Source organism: Lucilia sericata, unplaced genomic scaffold (assembly GCF_015586225.1).
Source record: "Lucilia sericata isolate MDLA Ls3-8-SP2 unplaced genomic scaffold, ASM1558622v1 Contig000101F_arrow, whole genome shotgun sequence".
Taxonomy (NCBI): Eukaryota; Metazoa; Arthropoda; class Insecta; order Diptera; family Calliphoridae; genus Lucilia; species Lucilia sericata.
In genome coordinates, this window is record NW_023994133.1 from 703,374 (window position 1) to 730,353 (window position 26,980).

Here is a 26,980-nt window from a genome sequence, read left to right on the forward strand (position 1 = left end):
AAAGAATATTAGAAATATTAAGAAAAAATAATAATACTTAAGCGTCAATGTGTTCTCACTCTTCCTACTAAGCGACGTTTGCTTAAATCAGCACGTAAATATATTATAACCTACAAATAGAAAACGAAATGGATGTGAAACTAAATTTTCAAATCAACTCAACTACTTCAATGTCCGACTTCCATTAAAACTAGTCATACACACACAAAGTACTTACTGGCATCTATCTATACGCAGCCTTGACAAGTGCTAAGTATACGAAAGGAATATTTTTATACTCATAAACGAAAGTGAAAAACCTACAAACGTGGATAACAAAGGCGAAACGATGTGGTCCAATGCTTTATGCACATTGGGCGTCACAAAACCAATTTGCAACTGCCTCAGCATTAGGCAAGTGGCTGCAGCTGCAGCGGCTGCTGCAGCAACTCAGAGCGCTACCATTACCACAGGTCCAACAGCATCCAGCAGCTCTTCAGGGGTAAATACAAATAAAATGCAAATATTTTTATACTCAAACTCATACTATTATCTACATACAATAAATAAATTTAATCGCCTTTTAAGTCGTCCATTTACATACATACATTACACCGAACTATTTTCAAATAGGTATCGGTTCTTCAGTTATCAATAAGCGTAATGTGTATTTTTAAATAGTTAAATAATAGATGTTAACAGAAAGCAAATACAAATACATACATTCATACATACATGGTTGATCGCCACGCAAAAAAAAAATATTTTTTTACAAAGTCAATGCATCCGAACATGACAATCATTTCCACTAACGTTTAACCTTGTTGGCTCTAATTCTAATCGTCTTCTAACAATACACACACTCTAGTTTTTGTTACACAATAATTAACACTTTTTTATTTTTTATACACTTTTATATTATTTATGAAAAATTATTTAAGTTAAATAAACTTTTCCACAAATATTTTTATTCAAAAACAAAGAATAATGAGCAGGGAAAGGATTTCTACACAAATGCATATGTGTAGTCAGTAACTCAAAATACTTTTAGCTAGTTTTCTTGTCGAATTGAAAGATTTGCTAGAAAATGTCATCGATTTGTTGATGCATATTTTTGCACATTTTCCATTAAATTGCATATCGTCATCTGAAATGCAAAAGGGCTTAACAACACTTTTCAAAATTTTACACGAGAGACAAATAACTAAATAATATTGAAACATGTATTATATCCTAACATCAATGAACATGTTTGAATATAAATGTGACTCCAGGCATTGTCTATTGTGTTGCTTTTTAGAACATTCTGACTTGTGACAATAAAGTTCTAAAAATTTGCAACAACATGTATTTGGATTTTAAAATTTTTGGTTGTTACACCTTTTTGCATTTCAGGTGATGATATATATATACATACATATTTTGTATATTTTTAAAATTTTTATTGCATTTTTTTCATTTCATAGTAATCGTTACTAGGTTAGGGTAGATTGATACGAGAATGTATACTATATTAAATTCGAATAAATACACCCAGGCCTCTATCGGGCCTGTTGTGCAGTCCCTTTGAAGGAACATGTTTGTTGGTAAAACTGAAAACTTTATAGTATTCACTGAATGTATTATCATCCGTAGTTAAGAAACTCAGTTTCATGGACTTAATTCATAAGAGTTTTCCTGTCAGTGTTCGAGAAAGATGTGTTATCTGGAATAATAACACTCCCAAGATATTTGGATCTAATTTCTACGTAAGCCTAACAATGGCAAATAAAGTGCTTCGAAGTTTTACTTCCTCTCTACGTGCTCTACATTCGTCATAATCCTCACGTCCAATATGTATAGCTTTGCCCGTAATTCTGTGTGTCCACTCAGAATATGTACCATCATACTAACCAAAGAGTTACTCGTTTGAGGAAGCTTCTCGTCCTCCTCCCGTTAGGTTCAACCCACAGGATCTTTGTCATTCTACACACCGCTTGATTATTCGAAGATTGAATGGTTTTGCGTTCGTCAGGTTAACTACCTCGAGCTCCCTTTCCTTTAAAGATAGTACATTCGCTCTTTCTTTGCCGACTAATCCCGAGTGGCTTGGAACTCATACTCATCAGTCTTCCTTACAACTCAATACGGTCTTAGATTTTTATCACCTGATAACTGGCGCCATAATAATTATAATCCAATTTACGAATTCCGCTATTGCTCAGACTTCTGCCTGGCAGCTAGGTTTTCTATACAGGAACATCTGTTCCTTAGCATATATGTAGTTGATCCAATTATGGAGCTCCCGGTCAGCATAAAACTGGACTATGGATAGGATATGAGTATCACTGTGTACGTTATTGAAGTTGCATTCGATGTCAATGCATACCATTCCGGTCAGCATAAGCATTAGAGGGGTCCAAAAAATATCGATTTTTCTCAGATGTTTATTTTATAGATGTTATTTTATTTATTAGTGTTTAACACTTACTGGTGTTAAATTTTAGTAAAATCGGGTAACGATAACACGTGCCAGAAATCGATTGAAAAGAGTAAAATTGACTTTTATTGTTTTCTTCAAAAATTGTGCCATTAAAATTAACTTTTCGTCTAAATCTTATCATCTAGACAAAACTATCTATTCAACGAGATATAAAACATTTATATCAAAGGACAAACAATAAAGTTATTGACGATTTCCCAAGTCATTTATTGAAAAAATCATGCATTTTTTGCATTGTTTGGCCTTCGTTGCAGAAGTGATGTAAACAAAAATATTTACACAAAAAAACGTATAAATAAAGAATTTTTAATTAGTTTTTGCCACATATTTGTGAAAAGAAAATGCCTATGCCTTTGTTATTTGTTGCTCGATATTAATACTTTATAATTTGTTGGAAAGATTATTTTCTTTAGAAGATAAGATTTGTGTAAAAATTCCGGCGATTTCCGGCACGGGTTCTCCTTATCCGATTTGGCTAAAATTTTACACCATTTTTTTTAAGCAAAAGTGAACAAAATAAGATCCATCTCAGCGAAATCGATACTTTTTGGACACCTCTAATAAGCATACTGCTTATGGCTTTTAGAAAGTTATTTAATCCAGAAACCTTGTTTCGAATCTCCAAGGTTACTGGATTAAAGTTATATGTATATTACCTACATGTGTTTGCTCCAATAGTGGAAATAGGTCATTAAAAAGGCTAGAAAAGGCTAAAATGTTTAAAAAACAAGTTAGAGTGCTATATTCGGCTGAGCCGAATCTTAAATACCCTCCACCAGATACTTTTATATTAATACTTTTCTAATTGATCAAATATTTGTAGAAATAAGTTTTCTCATATCTTAAATAAAAAAATTCCTAGATTCAAACAGCTCAAATCTATTACAATTCCAAGATTTATTGAACATTACCAACGCTTGGCGATTTTTATTAATTTGCATGTATGCATGTGTGTGAAAGATTTAAGGATTTTCAAAATACATGTATATAATTTTGTTCTACACAAATTGATAATGCGACTAGTTAAATACGGTTTTCGGGGCAGAACCTAGTATGGGAGATATGACCAATTATAGACCGCTCGTAAAAAATTCTTTAAGCAAAACTTCTGGACATGAAAGCTATATTTCAGTAAAATTTTGTATCTATATCGTAATTTAGTAATAAGTAATGTGTGTTATGAACCGATCGTGCAAAAATCTTGAAAAAGAATTTTTGTATCAATAGCTTTATTTGGTAATGAGTAATGTATATTTAAGAGATTTTCGAAAGAGAACCTTGTATGAGAGCTATGACCAATTGTGTATATAAAAACAAAATTTCAAAATTCTGTATCTATATCATTATTTGGTAATGAATATTGTACATTTAAGTAATTTTATGGAGGGGGCCTAGTATGAGAGCTATGACCAAGTATGGACCGATCGTAAAACAATTTTATAGTGTAATTTATGTATATAAGAGCAATATTTGTGCTAAATGTATGGATATCAATATTTTGTAATGAGTTATGTGCGTTTATGTGATTTTCGGGAGGGAACCTTGCATGGGAGCTATGACCAATTATGGACCGATCGGAAAAAAATTTTACAGTAATATTTCTGTATGTGAGAGCAATACTTGTACCGAACTATATATGGATATTTTAATTTAGTAATGAGTGACGTGCGTTTAAGTGATTTTCGGGAGGGGACCTTCTATGGAAGCTATGACCAATTATGGACCGGTCGGGAAAAAAATTCAACAGTAATATTCCTGTACATGTGAGCAATACCTGTACCAAATTTTATGTAGATATCTTAATTTAGTAATGAGTTATGTGCGTTTAAGTGATTTTCGGGAGGGGACCTTGAGTGGGAGCTATGACCAATTATGAACCGATCGGAAAAAAAATTTACAGTAATATTTTTGTGCATATGAACAATACTTGTACCGAATTTTATATAGATATATTAATTTGTTAATGAGTTATGTGCGTTTAAGTGATTTTCGGGAGGGGACCATGTATGGGAGCTATGGCCAATTATGGACCGATCGGAAAAAACTTTCACAGTAATATTTCTGATTTTATTTACAAATTTGTAAACGTTAAAATTAGAATTTTTAGATTTTATTTTAAAAGAAACCATAATTACTTTTCGCAATCAACCTAAAATTACCGGAAAAATCTTTATCTGAGAAACAAATTGTTAAAAATCAAGTTATTGTTTTTTGATATGATTTTTTAAAACTTTTTTGGGAATTCCGGGATTTCTAATAAGAAAATTCGAAATTTGTATTTAATTTTGGATTTTGAGTAAAAAAATCTACCTAACTGTAAAATTTCATCAAAAAATATTCATAAATAAAATTTTTATTGCAATTTGAAAAATTTGTATCTTCGCAAAAACTGAATAAAAAACATTTTTTAATTTTTTTTAAGTATTCCGCGAATTTTTTAACGAAATCTATTTACGAAGTAGATTTTGTTTTGTATGGGAAATCTAGTTAAAATCAACTAGATTTGGCTCGAAATCTCATAAGTACTAGATTTCGTGTATGTGTAAATGGGGTATAAAAGATGTTGAGTTTTCCCTAATTAATTTGTCACTTAAAAAACATTAGGTAGGCATGTTATATATCAATGGAAAGGTAATTTTGTCTATTTGTATATAATTTTTGAAAATTAAAAAATTCGCGGAATACTTTTTTAAAAAAAATTAAAAAATGTTTTTTATTCAGTTTTTGCGAAGATTTTTTATAGTGCTCGATGAGGAGATTCTATATACGATTTTTTTTTTAAATCGGAACTCAAATGAAGAAATAGGATCGTTTAAAAATTTAACATAGCCGAGGTGTCCTAATTTGAGGACTCCCCGCCGGGCCCCTGGTTGGCTTATAAGGTCCAAATTCAAAACCTAAACTCGAAAACACCTCCTCTTTGTGCGTGCCAAATTTCATTAAAATAGGATTAACCGTTTAGAAGTTACCGAATTATTTCCCTCTTTTTTTTCCTATACCACTGTGCTGCGTTCAAATGCCGACCATAAAGCAACCTATTTAGAGGCGACATGGGCATTACTGGCTGGATGTCCATTAGGCTTGCCAGATTTGAAATCAACAAAAAACGTACATCGTAGTTAAAAAAGCAGTACAATTGAATAAAAAAAGTACAATTGTTTATTTTCAAAAAAATTAAATTAAATTGTTCTAAAAACTCTATATTGACATTGGTTGCTATGATTTTTCACAAAAAAACTTATATAAAACTAATTTATGACAATAAAATTAATCCAATTACAAATAATTTTTTTAATATTAGTGTGCTATTAATTTATATATTTTCTTTAAAAAGTGTAAAATTCCCTAAATTTTAGTTTCGTTTGGTTTGTTTAAATTTTCAAATATCAACCATTTGTTGTGAACATATGTTTGATATCTTTTTATGGAGAAAAAATGTCCATTAAAATATAAAAATTCTCTATCTCTAACTGTTACAAAAACGTTACAACTTTTACTCTGTTATTCAAATTTGTCAATCTTCAAACATCCTCAGATACCTAAAAATAAGAATGGCAATATAGTTTTTTAAAATCGTTCCACAGCGGGACTGGATAAAGCTATCGAATAGGTACCTACACGACGGAGCATTATGGACCATTTTAACATTCAAACATGTCCTTCACATTTGCTGTCTTTTTTTATGGCGAAAATTCATTAAAAACTTTCATTACAGTGATATCTTAATCAAAATTTAACAACTTTAAAGCATTTTGAATAAACGCACTATTTTATGCATGACAAATGCATCGAAACCTCTTATAGTCGAATTTGCCTTTCTGAGCTTAGTAAATCCACTTTCAAACTATGTATCTCTGAAGTCCTTAAATAGCGATTCTATAAAATATTTGTATATGGTCATGATTACATCTATAAAATTATGGTAAAATTCAAAAAAGAAGTACAAAAAGAAGTACAAATACTAAAAAGAAGTACATTTGCGTACTTCTTTAGGGGTTATGCAGTTAAAAGTACAACTACTAAAAAGAAGTACGCGTACTGCTGAAAACAGTACGTCTGGCAAGCCTAATGTCCATGTTAAGCTTGCACCCAAGTCACAAGTCGAAATGTTCAAGATAATTTGATGAAATTTGGCACGTACGCCATTTTTCAATATAACAAAGCCAATGAAAAATTATTAAATCCGCCCATGTTTTTACCTGGATCCCATACAACTGAAACCCCCGAATAGTGCTTTTGAGCTCTTAATTATGTTAAATATACCTATATGTCGAAAGTAACACAACGAAATATGTTTTTATAAGCTCTGATGAGCCTGCTATATTTCGTAATGCTCGGACTTCATTTAACGCTAGCACTCACTTTAAAACACAAATATCGCGATGAAATTCAACATATGTAAAAAAATTTATTGTGCATAAATATATCCACCAAATTGTATAGGGATCGGTATATATTTTCCCCTAGACAGCTTATTTCCGAAAACTAGTTTTTAGTCAGAAATTTGTTTAAACTTTTCGGAACAAAATTAAATTTCAACATACATAAGCTTTGTTCCAGAACTTTTCTGGCTAAAGAGAATTAATGAATTTTCTCTTCGTACTTATAAAAAGTACGGGAACAGAAAAAACAAAATTTCTCTTTCAATAAATTTGTATTGGAGTTTATTCATATAAATTTCTATTGAAATTAAAATAAAATTGAAAAACTACAATCACACATACTTATTTATGAAAATAAATCAAAAATATCAAACATTTTTTGTTTTCAATGTATTTTTTTAAACAAATAATTTATTTGACAATTTTTTCTATTTGCCAGGAAAAAATTTTCTGGCTAAAACCTGGCAAAGAGAAAATAATTTTAATTGCTTAAATTTGTTCTCTTTTACAATTTCTGGTAAAAACCTGAAAACTTGACAAGTAAAGGAACAAAGCTATAAATGATTTATTAAATTATTCTTATTATAGTAGAATATCATATGTTCGGCAACGAGTTATCTTCAAAATTACGATATATAATCCTAATATATATTATAAATCTCTTTGTAAGTCTGTTCGTTTGTTTGTTTGTTCGTCAATCACGCCTAAACGGCTGGACCGATTTTCTTCAAATTTTGAGCAAAGTTAGATCTATACTTGGAGAGTGTTATAGGCTATATTTTTTCAGAATTTGGACTAGGAGGGGGCAAAAAAGGGGTAAAATGGGTGAAAAACGGGCAAAATGAGTACTTTTGATAGTAAATACTGATTTTGTCTATCATTAAGCAATAGCATTTTCGATTAAACTACTTAATTTGTTAGAAAAATATATTACCAAAGTGCCGTTACGAAAATTAGACCGGAAGGGGACAAAAAATAGGCCAAATGGCGAAAATCCGACAAAATTAGTACTTTTATGCTTTAAGGACGATTTTTTTCTATTCTAAATCCAAAATATTATAAACTTTGATATTGAGAGTCTCACACATATGTCCATATATTTAGAAACCCCAGTCTTAGGGAAAAAACGGGTAAAAAAGGGAAATCTGTATTTGCTGCGTAAAGGGACTCAATTAATGCATATTTTCAGACAATTCAAACTACTTCAATTAATAAATAAAACAAATAAATAAACGTAAAAATTTATAGTTGGGCATGGCCGACCATATGATGCCCTACAACAACTTTTTTAATAATAAAGCATTTAAATTAATTTTATCCTTAATTCAGAAATATTTTAACAATTTATTGACAAAAAAGGGATTTTCTAAAAGAGGGTTATATGAGGGCCTATCCTTATAATTTTTGGTAAAGCGATTTACGTCTACGTTAAAGTTATTTATGTAGAATATCGCCGTAATTTTTGTGTCTATAAGTGAATTTGAACCATCAAGTCCTTTTATGAAGTGGACTTTATATAGTGGATGTGATCAAATGAGGACCGATCTTTACGAAAATTAGCAGTGTCATTAAAACTTATATAAAACTAAGTTTTGTCGATTTTTGGTGTGATGCAAGAATAATTAACATATTTATGAGCTCAAAAGCAATATTCAGGGGTGCGATTGTATTGGGGTTATGCGAAATAATTGTCCGATTTTAACCATTTTCAATAGGATTCGTCCTTGCAAGAGTATGTGCCAAATTTCATCAAATTGCAAATTGCGACCTGTAGCGTGCGCATAATGTTTGTAATTACACTTAAACGGCTGGAACGATTTTCTTTAAATTTGAAACATAGTTAGATATATAGGTGTATGGTGTGATAGGCTATATTGTTTTCCAAAACTTGGATAAGAAGGGACAAGAAGGGGTATGGGGATGAAAGGGACAAAATTCGTACTTTTGAGAGTAAATACTAATTATTGTCTATACTCAAGCAAAAACATTTCTAATTAAGCCTTTAAAGCAGTGGTGGGCAGACACAAACTGTCAAGTATTTATTGTGTGTATTAAGCAGCAGAGAACCGTATTCAAGTCAACATTTAGTATTTGTACACTGCAAAAAGTTGTTCATAAACAAAATAAAATATTTTGCGTGCAAATACACCTTTAATGTACATAAATATACATTAATAAATTATTTCAATAATTTTTTTCAATAAAGCGATGAAAAATAAAATGTAATTTCATGAAAAACTAAATATTTTTATAAATAATGAATATTATCTATAAAAATTTATAATTCTCTTTCATTTTTTTAATGTTTTTTATAGTTAAACAATTATTTTTGACCATCCATATTTTTTATAAAAAAAAACAATTTTCCCAATTAACATAAAACGTTTTGCTATGTGTATTAAAACAAAACAACAAACAAGTTTTCATTTCACTTAAACACCGACACAGCAATACACACACGCAAGCTTATTGTGTACGTGTGCCAACGAAGCGTCAGCATAATTTTCAGGCCTATACACGCGAGTATTCGAATCGCAATTCTGAAATATGTATTATGTAGCAAAGTTCCGTTTCGAAATAGGAGAAAAGGCGAAAAAAAGACAAAAAAAATTGTTACTTTTATGTTTTAAGTCTGTTTTTTTTCGTTCTAAAGTAAAACTATTTTAGACGATGAGTTTTTAGTTTCAGAGATATGTGTATTCGAAAGTCCACTCCTAGAGGGAAAAATAGGAAAAAGAAATTCAAACTAAACGGGCAAAAACGGCTAAATGTGTTCCTTTGCTACATTTTTTGTACTTTTATGAAATTTGAGAAATATATATTCTTTATTAATATTTTTCCGTAATCGGTCAAAATATGTTTTTGCAAAACATCATTAAAGGTTCCTCTCTGCCGTGATTTTATTAATAAATGTTCTACAACATCGATTTCTGAAATGATACAAAATATATTAAACAAAATACATAAATTTGAATAATTCAATGGAGAAAGAGGGTAGTATGGGTAGTATTTTTGGTACTGTGTTGGTACCTTTTATAAATATTGTTCAAATTCAATGTAATCTCTTTTATAGCTTTATAAGATCACAAAGAAATTGTAAGGAGTTTCTTCATAAGGAGACCTTCAGCATTTTTTGAAGCATGAAGAGTTAGGGAAAAATTAGCACTTTATGGTTCAAGTCAAAAATTATTCTTTCTCCTAAGTTAAATAGTTTCACCTAACTACATAGTTTTACCAAACTAGATAGTACATATTAGAATTATAATTTTGGAATGTGAATTAATCTCTTAGTGAAGGGTAAAATGAGTAATTTTTTTATTTCGTAAATGCTATCTTATGTTTTAAAAGTCAACGAAATTTTTATATTTCTGAATGTTGAAAATTTTCAGAAATTGATCTATGGACATAAAGCAGATTTTTTAGTTTACGTGAGAATACTTAAGTATAATGTTATGAAACCACTTAAAACCCCGGGCAACGCCGGGTACAAAAATCTAGTCTTACAATACAATTGCCATAAAATAAAAAATGGGTCTTATTTTGTTCATTAGAATCTAAAATTAATTCAAAAACAGAAAAAGTACATAACATTATTATAATTGAAATCTAATGATCCTGCTAATAAAGCTAATTTTAGCAGGATCATAATTTAGCTTTAAAAAGGCTAAAATTAAGAAAGCGTCTGAAGCTAAAATGTAAATTTCGAGGATAAATTAAAAAAACTCTAAATTTAGCCTTAAAAAGGCTAACCTAGTAACACTGGTTATAACAATCAAAGAAAGAATTACTAAGATTTTAAAAACTACTGAACAATTTAGCAATATGTTTATAAGACGGACAAATTGGAGTTATGCTTTAATCTATAGGAGATTTTAGGGCAATTAAAAAAATAAATTTGTAAAAGGCATAAAGGCCTTATTCATAAAGAATTTTTATCTTATCAAAGGTTCAATTCGAGTGTTCCAGTCTTAACTCAGATCCAATAAAGATACGTTGAGCAACTTTTACCATTTTAATCCTTGTAAAAAATACAAAAATTTCCTGTTGCTAAGTCGTTTGAGTTTTACAAAATTCATATCTTCAAGTACGTTTCCCTACACAAATTAAAAAAGAATCACAAGAAATCGATGTACCTATCATAAAAGCTGTGATACATGGTTTATAGATCTTACAAAGATGGCTAAAAAATGTTCAGAAAAAGTCTAAAAATTGTAAGTTGACACGAACGATAGCCATTTGCATTTTAGGCGACGAAATACCTTAAAAAATAAGTCACACTTTTCTAAAAAAATAATTTTATATGATTTTCAAAATTTAGTAGGTTTTAACGATTTTGGTAGTTTTTTGATAAAAATTTGGTAAGTTCAAAATTTGGTCAGTGGCAACGCTGATCCAAACACACGAAACAAAATACTCAGAAAAAACAAAATACACAACGCAATGAAACCAACAGCATCCAAACATACGAAACAAAGTACACAACGCAAATTTTGCTGATATTAAAGTGGAAACTTCTCGAAAGCATGTGTGACAGAATTATTGAAGATTTGGATCCCAAAGATATCTGGGGTCTTCAGAAAATTGATTTCAACACACAGACAGATGGACATGGCTTAATCGACTCCGATATCTATAAGGATTCAGATCATATATACTTTATAGGATCGGAAAATTATATTGTAGAAATTACAACCGGAATGATAAACAAATATATATGCCCTTCTCACGAAGGTAAAGGGTATAATTACTATATCCACTGTAAAATTACTACTACTTAAATATATCACTACAAGAAGAAAAAAAAACAAGTACATAAAATATATAGTCGCGAATGGCCTAAAATATAATATTCTCCACCAGTAAGTGTTAAAATATATATTATTTCTTATAATAAAGTATCGAAGTTGCTTTTACCTTAATTCCGATTTTCTGAAAGAGGGAGGGTTTACTATGGTTCTAACCTCATAATTTTTAGTAGTATATGGGAATTTTTACTTTCAAGCCAATTTCTGTAAAAGGCTAGGGTCAAATTAGGCGAAAATCGGCACTATCATTTAGACTTATATAAAGTTATGATGTGCCGATTTTTTAGAGATACTAATTACTGTTATATAGGTGAAATAATGGATCGGTTTCAGTAGGCTTCTTCCTTGGACCGTGATGTGCCAAATTCTATAAAATGATCTTAGAAGTTGCGGTTAAATGCGGTTAAAATGATCTTAGAAGTTGCGGTTAAGCCATGAAAATAATATGTTTACAAGTAGAAGACGGATAAAATCAACGATTTTATTTAGGTTTTTATAGAAATATATTTCTGCTCATTTGTTTATTCTGGGCACGAAAGGGCCCACAATTAGTGAGCATTTGAAATGCAATATTCTGAGTTGATCAGAATCTACTTGAAATAAACACTTTTGAATCGTCTAAAAAGAAAAATATTTTATGAATAAAATGTTAATACGATGGGAGGTAGAAAAAGTTTATGAATACATGAAAATAGTTGATTTGATACAAATGTATGTGTCTTCTCAGTCCCGTTTATCCTATTTTCGAAAAATATCCTATTGCTTAAAATATTTGTTCCAAACAAAATCTCGAAATACTGTGACGATAAATACAGAAGATGGAGTAAATGATTTGATGGTGAGTGTTTCTGCCGAAATTTTATTGGGTAGCACTACACATTTGAACTTTAATATTATAAATTTAATGCTAATTGAAATGAGGTTAATTATTTTGATTTATTAACCAATTTTACAAATTCACTAACAAATTAATTGACACTTTTTGCTTTAAAAATTCTCTTTTTGTGCGACTTTTTCCGAAAAATCCCCTTTATGTGCGACTTTTCGATATTTTCCAACGATAACGCTGATTATATGACAAATATTTTATACCATTCCCACTAGTGGTTTATGGTATAAAAAGAAACATTTTATTAAATTCTCTGATATTTTTTAAGTCTTTTCCGGCCTTTTTTGATGTCCGATTTAGCTTTTTATTTTATGAATCTCCTGGCAACACTGCAAGCAAGTACAATAACAAAATTTACCGTATAATTATGTGTGTTGTTGTTTGTTTATAAATTCTGTCTTAGCTTCATCAAAAATCTCACTAAGGAGAAGGGTATAAAAAGGACATTTTTAAACAATTTTGAGGAAAAATGTTCTCTTTTAAATAGTTTGATAATATTATATAGATAATAATTAATAGTAATGGGCGTTAGTCATTTTTTGGAGGGGACCATATGCTCATAAAATTGGGAGCATATAAAACTTATTTATGTCGAATTTCATCGCTATACTCGCATTTTTAAAACAGTTATGACTGTTAAAGCTGTTTTCGGGGGCCATTTATATGGGGGCTATGCGAAAACGTGGACAAACCTTCAACTCTCTAGCTCTTTCCGTTCGGACTCTATCAGGCTTTCAACAAACAGACGGATGGACAGACATGGCTAGATTGTCTTAGAATTTAATAAGGACCCAGAATATATATACATATACCCCCATCTTTTTTGATGGTGGGTATAATAAATATTCTTGGGAAGTGATACCATTTTTCTGAAAGGTTTTTTCTAGTACAACAATAATCTGTTTTTCAAATTTGTATTTCATACCTTTGAAGGCCCAAATAGACTACGCAAGTGGCTTATCAAACATACTTTTTTCGTTCACACACACACTACACAAACATTGCTCACACATACACCGATTTTTCCACGTTTTTGTGGACTTGCAAAGATACAGATGACAATTTTTCTTAGAAATGTAAATTTTGAAATGTGAAAAAAATTTTATTAATGAATATAAACAATACAAACGGTTTGAAAAAAAATTCAATATGTTTGTGTAAAAATCAAATTTTTAAATTTTTATACAAACAGCAAGCATATCTACAAACACGAAACACTCTCATACTATACACAACGGGCTTGCACAAACGTAAAATATTGGTATGTTTGTCCAGCCGCTTGTGTATTATATTTGGGCCTTAAGCACTTATAAATCAGTAACCCAGCTGGCATTTGGAAGATTGTTGGATGATTAATCAATAAACTGAGTCTATTTTGAGTCATTTTGATGACCTAAAAGTGATTAATTAGTTGTACGCTTAAAATATGATTCGAAATTGATCCCGATATATGATTAAAAACTGATTATTTAAAAAATCAATAACAAAATGTACAGCAATCTTAAATTGATCATCATGGTGTTTAAAATATGATGGTTTTCAAATTTATTTTGTGATCATATTTCAAGCAGTTGGAAGATCTAAAATTGTTTCTTATGTAATTGTTTTTGTTTGTAACGGAACAACAATAATTGGACTTAAAATGGCTCAAAAATTATTCGTAACTATAATCAAAAATGAGTCGAAACTGATTAGAAAAGGCTCATAAAAGACTCTTTTAGAAGAGTTGCTAAACCATTTATTTTATCCTAAAATTAGTTGATATAATTGTAATTTCGTTTATAAAATTAAATGTATAAGTATTTAAGTTTGTGTAATATTTATAAAATAGATTTTCTGTCAAGGAAATTGAAATTATATTATGCTTTAATAAAATTATAATAATCATCTATGTTAAATGATCTTCTACGGAAGATTGTTTGGTGACTAATTTAATTAATAATTCTAATTAATGATTAAGAAACTGATATAATCGAAAAGCAATAACAAAATTTTGCAGCAATCATAAATAGATCATCCAGGTGTTCCATTTATAAATTAATTTTGTAATTATATTTCGCACAGTCGGATAATCAAAAAATGTTTTCTGTAGTATTGTATTTGTCTGTAACAGATATAAAAATTACTCAGAAAAGACTCCAAAATTACTAAAATATGATTCGAAAATTACTCTAAAACGACTAGTAATTCGACTCATTAATGACTCAAAAAATAGTCAGAACTGATCAGATAGGGTACCATTTTCTCCCGACGAAAGTATCATTTATGATCAGAAAATGAGCGCCTACATGATAATTTTAATCGAGCAGAAGAGTCAGTCATATATGACTCGAATGTGATCAATAATTTCAAAAAATGCTAGCTGGGAACTTCCTAGTAAAATAGGTTTAGAATCTAAACCTAGTCGATATTAGAAGATTTTAGAAGAAATTTTGATTTTTACATTTGTGTAAAAACTATTTCATATATCATAATAAAATATCATAATAATAAACAAATAAAATTCCTGTATCCAGTTATTTTTTGGTTATCGTTGAAGAAGTAGTATATATATATATATATATATATATATATATATATATATATATAAATATTTATAAAATGCACACATACGTATATATCGTCACCTGAAACACAATCGGCCCTAACTAACCAAAAAATTCAAAATCGATTTTATTGTTGATTCTAATGTATTGTATGATAGGTTTCACTATTAAACAATTTGTTTATTTCCTACAAATAAATCGCGTTGATAGAAACAAACATTTAAATTTAAATAGTTTTTTGCTTCTGTAAAATTTTAAAAATTTTAGATAGGGCCGTTTGCTGGTGACGATATGTACACAGAGAAAACAGTTTCGTTGTGGCAACCGAATTTGTTTCCAATCGAATTTGGCCGTTTACCTGTACTATCACATGATTCGATAAGATTAACTGAATTTTTTCGGTAGTCTCAACCTCAATAATAATTCAAATAATATTAATTTACTATACACCTTGTTTATTATTGTGAATTTTTATTTTTTTTATTAAAATACAAAATTGTTTTTTTTTTTGTGCCAAAAGCAAATACAAAAATACATGTCAAATAAAAATAAAAATCGGTATTGGCGTTCTCGGTCTTCTCTCCCAAAATTGCACTATAAATTCCTCATGTGTTGCTATTGGTATTTTCTGATAGGTGGTACGTAAAGCGGACACAGATTAATAATTCCATTCAGGACATATCAATATGCAGAGAAATTTGCATGCAAAATAATAAGAAGGACAATCACTCCAAGATGCTCCATATTTACTCGAATCTAAGGAATGATATGATTTATTTCAGTATTGTAATAAATAAGTAAATCGCCAACTTACATGTACACTTAACGATGATAATTGTATGTATAAATACATATATGTATATACCGGAACAGTTTTCAGAATATCCATTTCCTATAGTTTAGCTGACCACCTACTACTCATTTAAGGGTTTGATACTTAGAGAGACATTATGGTTAAATATTTAGTTTTTGTAGAATCTTGAGTACCATTGCCTGCCTGCTTCTAAAATGCAAAGATATATATGTCAGCTATTCAAAAATACTTCTGACCTTAATTGAACTTCCCAGCATTCTTAGCAATTTTTCCTTTTTTAAGATAGATTTTTTATTGCTGAATTTTATGTTTTTTATTTAAAAAATAATTTTAAAAATGTCAAAAAGAGGAATTTCCCTTCTATTTTCATATTCGATTAAGATTATCAAATTAGATCATATTAATATGATTTATTTGGTCACAGCTACTGATTTATTAAATTGTATAGAGTAATGAAAAATTAAATTCGGTTATGTTTTCCAAATGAATTAAATAAATTCAAATGATAAAGCAAATAGTTGTTGAAGCCTTCAATTGGCTCTAATTGTAGTTTTTTGATACTAAACATTAAATATTGGTTTAAATTATAGTTTTTTAATCAAACCCATTAAATTTCGGTTTTCCTCATCAAATATTAATTATGGAGACTGAATTTCAACCAATCTTTTTTCTGTGTGTACTTATTTATCCAGGTTAATTAATCATATAAAAAATATATCATTAGAGATTCCTCAGCTACTACTTTCTAAATCCGTTGGTTGATATTTAACCATGGCTATTGATTGCATTAAGGTACGGAAAATCGGGATTTACCTGCAATCCAAGATTTTTGAGGTGTTTTGAAAATTTCAAAATAAAGAATTGTATTACTTCTAATGTATCGCTTTGTAATTTTTCTTAAAAACTATCTGATAAATTATAAAATGGTAACATTTTAAATAATTCTTTGATATGTATAAATCGATAACAAAAATTAAATTGCTTATTTCCAAAATATCTGATTTTACATTAATTTCAAATTTGACGTTTCACCCGGGAATGATTGAAAAGTTCCCTACAAATATTTCCCGAGAAATCCCGTGAATCATACATACATTTAATTGTCTTTAACACATCAATAGGATTTTTTTACGAAATTCTTAAGCGCCTTGTTTAAACTAAATTTTTTTTTAAAGAAGGTTCGTATTTGCTGAAAAATAAATTTGGTGGAATAAGTTAATCTTCTTCAATATAAATTTACTATAGGAAGTACCCTCTATTGAAGAGCATTTGACCATACTTTTTCGATTTCTTTTTTCGTTTGGATTAAAACACTTGTATCTTTAAAACAAAATATCAAATTTGAAAATCGATTAAAAACTAATCGCGTTAAAACTTCAAAAATAGCACTTTTTCACTACTTTTGCTCTTAAAAAGTAGGTTAACGAAGTGAAAGGGGAAAACTAAAAGTGTGAACTATATCTGCTTGCATCACTATATCTGCTTGCATCACTATAAACTTTTCTCTAGGAATGGAATATGACAAAATTGGTGCGTTACATAAGAGATCCTCGAGCTTTGGAATGCTAGTTATTGGTCTTGTTCTTGGTCAACTCATATAAACGTGTAGATACATTGGCGAAATTTGGAACAAATAGCCTGTAGTATTTACAAACGCCATGAAAACATCGCAATTTGTGAGTCTTTCGCATAACAATTATTTCATCAAGGTACACCAAACCTTCCCGTAAAGTTTTTTACATGTCTGCATTGCAGAGTCCATTGGACATTACATTAAACTGCCATAATATTGCATGTGTTTTTGTATGCAATTTCTACATGCCAATATACTCTTTGGAAGTATAATGTTGGTAGTGAATAATTGTCTTTCTTGGTGACGCCATGTCGTTCACATACTCTTCTTTATTTCTTCTTTGTTTTGTTTTTGCTAATGAAATACTTTCTTATCTGAGCCATGTTTTCATATCCGACATCAAAAGGCATTTCAACACTTCCCCAAGTCATAACAACAAATATAAATTTTTATATTTATTTTACCATGGACAGTGGCAGGGTCTCCACTAGTGTAGACTTACCTTGCATTGTGGTTTATTTATTGTCTTTAATAATTCGGGCTGGTTGATGTATCCACTAGCAGTAAGATTTCTATTTTTCTGCTGCATAACAGCTTGATTACAATTGGAACCACAACCGCTGTCGACAATGAGTTTTCATACATTTTGTATGTAGAGCAAAACATCGTCATGTAGTTGAGATAGAGCACTTTTAGCTGAGGGGACACCAACGTGCGACACTAGCCATGCGACACTAGTTTGTAGGCAAAGGAGGTAAAGATGAAAGGGAAGTACCAAAAGACGCACAAATCGTAATTTGAGTTTTTTTTTTTTGATATCTGTTCGTAATTTTGGCAGTTGCTTTATTTTAATTCTGCAGTCCAAGAGTGAATGCATGAATCAGAGTTGTAATATAAAAAATAACAATATTTCTTAGTTAAACTCTTATTTTAATAATCAATTGGGTGTTATTTCGCCAAATTTGTATAAATTATTAAAGTATATTTGTTAAACATAAACATTTAACATATGTATTTGTTACAAGCGCATTTTTTGCCAAGTGTTACTATTAACGGAAGATATTATATTAAATAAATTAAAATGGGGTGAAAAACGGGTAAACTAGAAAAGATACAAAAACAATTTAAAGCTGTATGGTCACACGTCAAAATTTTCTTCTGCTTCAATGATTGCTGGTCTACAGTGGTGGAAAAAACAATAGAAACGACTTTATTTTGTGGGGAAAACCACATTTTCTCAAAAACTACCCATTCATATGATATATTTATTTTATAGATTTTTTTGCTCCATCGTATTTTATTGGTATTCAAAAAATTTGGCATTGGAAAAAATAATAGAAACGATTCATAGTATTGCAAATGGATCATAAGATAAAATATCATAAAAAGCGTTTTTGTATTTAATTTTGAATATTTTTATAATAAATGAAGTGTTTAATATAAAAATATACTTTTTACTATGTTTTTTATGATAACGAAAATGTGGAACCCCTGAATCATAAAATAAATATCATAAAAAGCGTTTTTGTATTTAATTTTGAATATTTTTATAATAAATGAAGTGTTTAATATAAAAATATACTTTTTACTTTGTTTTTTATGATAACGAAAATGTGGAACCCCTGAATCAGCTGTCAGAAACCATTCGGCAAATTAAACGGTAAAAAACTATCTTTATCATAAAAAATTAAGTAAAAAGTATATTTTTTATATTAAGAATTTAATACAAAAACTCCTTTTAAGAAATCTTATCTTATGTTCACTATGCAATACTATAAATCGTTTTTAATATTTTTTCCAATGTCACATCTACAAAATGTCACATCTACATATGATAGAAGAGTTAAATACCTTTTATTTGAGATACAAGTCATCAAATTGTAGATGGTAGTTTTTGAGAAAATTTAGTATTTACCACAAAATAAGGTCGTTTCTTTTATTTTTTCCTCCACTGTATTTACTAACACATAAACAAATTAAACACGCAGTGTCCTGATTAAACACGAAATTAAATAAAAGAGGTCTTTTGGTACTTTTTCTTACTTCACCTGGTACTTTTCGAGTTTTTTGTGATATTGATTTAGAAACATAAAATTAAATACGCAGTGTCCTGATTGAACGAAAATTTATAAAAATAGTCTTTTAGGTACTTTTTTGTTCTTTACTAATACTTTTTGAATTTTCTATAATATTGAACCTAAAAACATTGTAGCAGCTTCTTGATTGTAAAAAAATAAGCCTTCTATCAGCCCTCTAACAGAAGCGAGAAGGCAAGCACTTGACTGACAATGACACGCCGTGTAAAATTGGAATGATTTGGCAATGCAGCGAGGTGTGCTTGTGTCTGCAAAATATTTTGTTTGTGTTTTTTTGTGTATTTTCCCAGTGGTAAATGGAAGGAGTAAAGATGCCTTCTAAGAGGCCTTTTTTAGCAGACTACGCTTCCAATTCCTTACTTAGGTATTTTTTACACGCGATGTCATTGCGAGCAAGGCCTTACCCGCTCGCTTCTATTTACAGGGCGTCTAAAGGGGTTTTAATTATATCCCTATTGAAAGGCTTTCTGATAAAGGTTTTGAATTTGTTCCCTTAATTAAGATCTGTTTTTTCAGAAAATCCTGTAATAACAATTGGGACAAACGGTTTTATAGAACAATAATTGTTTTTAACCAATGTGATAATACGTACCTGGAACTACAGTTCTAATTAGAGTAATCTTCTTTGCAATATTCTGGAGGCCGTTACAAGTAGTAGGGACGCTTAGATTTTAATATATTAAGTAATCCATTGTGATACCATTTTTAATTTTTGAACCAATGTCTCTATTTTTTCACGATTTTCGTCATCTTGAAAATTAAATATCCCATTAAAACATTGTTTTTCTTGTCTTTCACTTTGACATTTATATTTTAACAATTTTTTCTTTATCCAATTTTATTAAACTTTAGTATTTCTTTTATGCATGATGTTTATATTCACTTTTTATTTTTTCTTACCACTGAAAAACACAACCGACACTTTCGAAGCTTAAGAACAACTAATGAACACTTTTTATTTTTGTTTTCTCGTTGTTAGCTCTTTTTCTATTTTTTGTTGCTTCCTTTCTCAAAGAAGGGAATTTGGAAAGGGTATTGGATCTTTCAGAAAAGAGAGCATAGGTCTGCTAGAAGGTCTTTCAAGAATGGCTGCCTGGCATTAGAAAAACCAAATGCCAAAAATGTCATGTTTTTGCTTCCCTTCTCAATGCACAGTGGTCGAAATACGCACTCTGACGTCATTTAATTTAAAACAGCGTTAAAACACAATTATTTATTTTTATTTCACTTGGAAATTATAAAAAAGTAAATTTTAAACACATTTCACTTATTTTAATAATTTAGATATAAAAAATTTGCACAATTGATACATAGTTTTAAGGCAAACATGCATGTTTCTAATCAGAATTATAAGAACAAACAGCATCTTCTTGGATATTTTGTTCTAAAAGTAAAGTTTTGGACGTCATTATCTAATCTTTTTGTGTTCTTTCTTGAGTTTTTTCGTGTATGTTATTCTCTAAAATTCCTTAGATCCTTATTTCGCGATTCCTGATACCTGGTTTTCCCGAGATACTTGGTTTATAATATCGGCACCATGAATTAAAATTTTGTGAACAGAAGACGGCATATACATATATGCTGTTTGCATACAATACATTTGAAATGCATGTGTATTAACTTTATACCCACACGACATAGTTCGCAAAATTACACTAAATCTGCTTATTAATTCTACATTGACTCCAGTCAAAATAGCAGCTAATAATAGGCTCTTGAAAAAATCTACTTGCACTGTTACCGTTATTAGAATTTCCTGACCCTGGCCTAGGAATAGTAACTAATAAAGACATTCTATTTCTCAATTTATATGTCTTTGTCAAAACCACGAATTTTCCATTTTTTATAGGCAATCGGTAAGCAATGTGTAGAATGCATTCAAAGCATATTATCCACGCATACACATATTTGTTTTACATGATCGATTTTTAACAGCATTTAAGTTGTTCATCATTGTAGGTGTGGCCACGCAAATGCCACATTATTACGACGAGGATTCTGCTATAACAGTAAACACTTTTCCATCTATCATGGTCATGTAAAATTTGTGATACATTTGAAAAAACTCAAATTGTGTGGCTTTATTTCCAAAATTTGCTTTTTAACTGCTTCAACTTCCCTATCAAAGTATAAGAAGTAGTCCGACTTTTTTACAGCAGTACCTAACTCTAAGCATGTGTTAGTAAAAAAATACCTACCAATCATATCTTGATATACTCGATACAATAACCATGTTTTATGGATCGGACATTTTATTTGTTCTAGCAACAAATTAAGATGTATCCGTGTTCAAAATTGTTCAATTCGTATTCATACCACCAATTGAGCCTGATTTAATATAAAAATCTTACTATTTTGGACAATAATCAATTTCAGAACCGATATGTAGTGTAAGTTATTGACATGGTCACCATTTGACGATTATTGGTAGTATTTAGGAGTGTGTAATGGATGATTGGAACCAAAAAACTTGTTTTAATTAATGGATACTAGTGCAAATATTATTAATATCGCATTTTAAGATATAAATTTTAGGAAATCGCCGTTAAATATCGGCGATTTAAAAACGGCAATGTTCCGCAACGGATTGTAATTATTGCAAAGAAACAATTAATTTAAAAGTTAAAATATCGTCTTCCAATGCATCATAATGAACAAACGAGGGATATTATTGAATACCCGATCCAAAACTCCGGGGGTTTAATGTTCTTAAATAGCAAAAAATGCTCCTATAAATAATATTCAGATCAATTACCAAAAATTTCAATTTTTCGGAACAAAAAGTGAATTTTTTCCATGTTATAGTGTACAGAATATTTTATTATAAAATAATTACATTCAAACAGGTAAAATTTTCATGAATTTTGTTAATATCATTAAGCCAAATACATATTGAAATTATCTGTATACTTACTTTTGTGACGTAAATTTTGTACCTATTTAACTACACCTTAAATGAGAACTCAAGTAACCAAAATAACCCGGAAAAAAGTAGTGAATAATAATTATCATAATTGTTTTTAATAAATAAATATGTTACTTTCTTGATTTTTGAAAAAATAATATCCTTTTTTAAATAAAACCAATTGTCAGTATTTCTGTATACTTATTTTTGAGATTAACTGTATAATTGTAATTGGATCTTCATTGATATTCTCAAAACAGTCCTTTTGCAATTCAACTATCCTCCTTACAGTATGGTCGACCAAGCCCTGCAAAAGCACTTCTGCAGACCTATCAGTAATTTCACTCCGAAAGGATAACATTTTTTTGCTAACAACAAAGTATCATATGATGGATATATGTATGTTTGCATAAATTTGTAGGATTGTTTTGTTTTGCCGTCCACGTATATTCCCAAGGCTTCATCGGGCGTATATGCAATAGGTTTACTAACCTCTGAAGTAATAGTTTTTTTTTTTAAATCTTAGCTGTAACTTCTTTATCAGAATGTACCATTGATACCACTTCAGATACACTTCTTTTCCCCGCTTTGTGTAAACTAACGCGGGTGGCTACTATAAGCTCCTCAAAAGGGGTTTGAAAATTTGTTTATTTGGGTTTTAGGGGAGCATTCAGCGAACTCTCTTGTAGGTCGTCCAGCATTATGACTTGTTGTTGGTTGCTCAAACAATAAAATTTCACTGTTCAACCAATCTTTATGGGTCTATAAAGCAGAAAATTTCGTTCTGGGTACATTTTCGTTATACCAAATTTTAAAAAGTGTGCGTTTTGAGACATTAATTGCGCCTAAAAAATGCAATAACAGGTAAACGGGCAGAAAGGGGCAGTCCATTTTGCACATTTTATAATAACAGCAAATAAAATTCATACATAAAATAGGAATTGGACTGAATCCCATTGAATCCCGAAAATTGCACTCCATGAAACTACAATATAGACCACTTCTAATATACTACCATATACGTCATCTACCACAACCCATTTCTAAAAAACTAGGGGAACACAGGTCACAAACATAAATTTTTTAGTACATAAATACCTTTTACTTAAAAAATAAATATAGTTTCAAAAAAAATTAATAACTTGTGTCAATATCAATAAAAATCACACACTGAGTAATTTGGCGCCAAATTTTTAAATACAAAAGCTACAACAAATAATATGTTTGACAGCTCACAGCGAATATTAATAGCGAAACAAATGTAAAAACGTCTATATGATCAATATGGTATCAGCTATCGATAAAAAGCAAAAAAATCATCGATTTTAACATTTCAAAATATGAATTTAATGACGCCAGATCATGCATTTCGACCAATGTGCAATGATGGTCTTTTAAGAATGGCTGCCTGGCATGAGAAAAACAAAATGACAAAAATTTCATGCTTTTGCTTCCCTTCTCAAAGAAGGAAATTTAGAATGAGTATTGAATCTTTTAGAATGGAGCGCATAGGTCTGCTAGAAGGTCTTTCAAGAATGGCTGCCTGGCATAATAAAATCAAAATGCAAAACATTTCGTGTTGTTGCTTCCCTTCTCAAAGCGGGGAATTTGGAAAGAGTATTGGATCTTTTAGAAGAGACCGCATAGGACTGCTAGAAGTTCTTTTAATTATGGCTGCTTATCAAGAGTAACTCAAAATGTAAAAAAGTACATGATGTTGATTCCCTTCTCAAAGAAGGGAATTTGTAATGAGTATCGGATCTTTTAGAAGGGAGCACAGAGGCCTACTGGAAGGTCATTTCAGTAAGGCTGCCTAGCATGAGAAACAAAATCCAAAAGAAGGGCTAAAGAGACCTTATAAAAGGCTTCCGAAGCGAAGGCCTCAAGAATTTTACCACTGGTTTGTTTCGTATGTTTGGATGTCTGTGGGTTTCATTCGGTTGTGTATTTTCCCAGCGGGAAAAAGAGGCAGTAAAAAGGCCTTACTAAAGGCATTATTTTGCAGACACAAGCACACCCCGCTGCATTGCCAAATAATTTCAATATTACACGGCGTGTCATTGTCAGCCAAGTGCTTGCCTTTCGCTTCTGTTAAAGGGCTGATAGAAGGCTTACTTAAAAAGGCCTATTAAACGGTCTTCCGTTGTAGGCCTATAAGAAGATCTTGCGCTGAAGGCTTATAAGAAGATCTATAATGTAATGTATATAAAATGGTCTTCCGTTAAAGTCATACTGGAAGGTCTTCAGTCGAAGGAAATTATAATAACAGTCCTAGGGACTTTTTCATAAGAATTTATCTTAAGTTTTATAAAACTAATTTTCATGCAAAATTTATTATATATGTACAACTTTGATAAATTCTTATCAATAAACCCCTAAGAATTTTAATATAATTACCTGTGCAGACATTCTACAAAGCCTTTACGTGAACTTACAACATAAAGTTTTGCCTAAAGACTAAATTTTACTTGGAATGTAAAAAATACATTCTTCTGTTTACAGGTAGCGGTTTATAAAAAAAGAGCAACATAAATTTTATAGGGAGAGCCAATATAAAATAATAATTGCAAACCCAATAATGTTTGAATTTTAATAATTGTTTGGCATTGCTTGCAATGCAACTAGTAATGTGCATGAATCCAATAAGAAGGGGAAGCAATGTGCTTGTGAAGCAGTGATGCCAAGTGTAGGGATTTTTCCCTTTTTGTAGGGATTTTTTTCAAAAATTTCACGTGTAGGGAAAAAGGGAAAGATTTCTTACTATTGTCAAATTGTAGGGATTTTTCAATTTCATAGTTTTTAACAACTAAAAATATACTCTTTCATGTATTAAACTTTTAAATTAAAAATGAAATCAGTTTTAAGTGTATCGTTAGTAAAAATTCCGCTTGTAATTTCTACAATATTTGTACCTACATATCGCTACAAGACTGGCATAATCCAAAATTCGGCTTTCTTGAACTAAGGTCTTCAAAACATGCGACATACTAAAATCTTTCATATAGATTTATGAAATTTCAAATATGTCTATTATTTTCGATGTGAAATCGATTTTTTGTAAACGTAAAAACTAAAACCCACGTTTTTGTGAATATTTGACAACTAAAAATTTAATTTCAATTTAGATGAGAAACATATTAACCTCAACTATCTGAATCTGGATTTTAAAACCCCTTGATTTGTTTAAAAGTTATTAAAAAAATAGTTAAATGTCATTAAATATTCATATCCATTTTTCTTGAAACGACTTTTTGGATTATGCCAATCCTGTAGGGCGATATATTCTGACTCCTTATAGATAGAGTAGTCGGGGGCTTAATGCAGTAACTCAGGATTGAAAAAATGAATTTAATGTTCTGAAAATTTATAAAAGTAAACCGCAAAAAGTAAACGCAAAAGTAAACCTTATTTAAAATAATTATTTTATGAAAATTTTTTTGTTGCAGGCACATAAAATAAATTTCTATCACGATTCGATATACTGCCATAAATCTTTCAATTGTTTTTTTTTTAATCTTAACTGAAGAGTCAGGGTTGGAAGATTTGTATGATGTAAAATTGAAAGAAAAAAAATTAAAATTTAAATTCTAGAAATTTCATTCCTAAAAATTAAAAAAAATACATACATATATGTATATTATAAAACGGAGCTAATATTTTAGTTTTTGATGTTATTTTTGTATTTTTTTAAGATAAACTTTGAAAAAAATGGAAAAAAGTAGTGTAGGGAAAAATGTAGGGAAAATAAAAAGTGGGTGTAGGGAAAAAAGGGATTTTTTCTCATAAGCGTAGGGATTTCTGAAAAAAATCTCCTGGCATCACTGTTGTGAAGTATCTTCTGCGAGAATCGCATCTTTTATAATGTGTAAACATGTCTCTTAGAAGGCCTAAAAATGGAAGTCCTTGCATTTTATTCCGCTGGGTTGTTTTTGTTTTTTTTTGTGTATTTCGTTTCGTATGTTTGGATGTCTATTGTTTCATTGTCTTGTGTATTTTGTTTTCTTGTGTGTTTTATTTCGTTTAGCGTTGTTGTTGTTCCTTTTATCCTAATATTTTTTAAATACACTATGGTAAAGGGTATATAAGATTCGGCACAGCCGAATATAGCACTCTTACTGGTTAAAATACACATAATTTCAAATAGATAATTAAATTTTAATTTCTTACATTTCAGGAGTCTCGTGGAAAGAGACCGCTAAAAATTTGGGATAGCTGGCGAAATGTACGGAAAGGAGTAGTTGTTGGCACATTCGAAGAGTTATTAGTTAGAGGTTTGACACCAACATTATTTATATTGATATTTTATAATTCGATATATTAAATTTTTATTTATAGGCAAAGATAAACTAGGGGTTCCTGCCTCAGAACCGGTACGACTTGTTCTGGAGAGCGATGGGACCCAAATTGAAGATGGAGAATATTTTCGCACTCTGGCAAATAATACAATACTATTGCTGTTAAGGCAGGGAGAACGTTGGTATCCAACTGGCGTCGATGTCATAAAGGCTG

The 26,980-nt window shown here is 30.0% G+C and overlaps 1 protein-coding gene across 1 annotated transcript; it reads left to right on the forward strand.

Annotated features, from left to right (window-relative positions):
- On the forward strand, positions 1 to 26,980 carry LOC119600055 (cell death activator CIDE-3-like; the record flags this gene model as incomplete). The annotated part of the gene is made up of 3 exons (XM_037950075.1): positions 1 to 481; positions 26,646 to 26,742; positions 26,807 to 26,980. Coding segments are annotated over exons 1-3 (424 nt in total), but the record flags the coding sequence as incomplete, so codon positions are not given.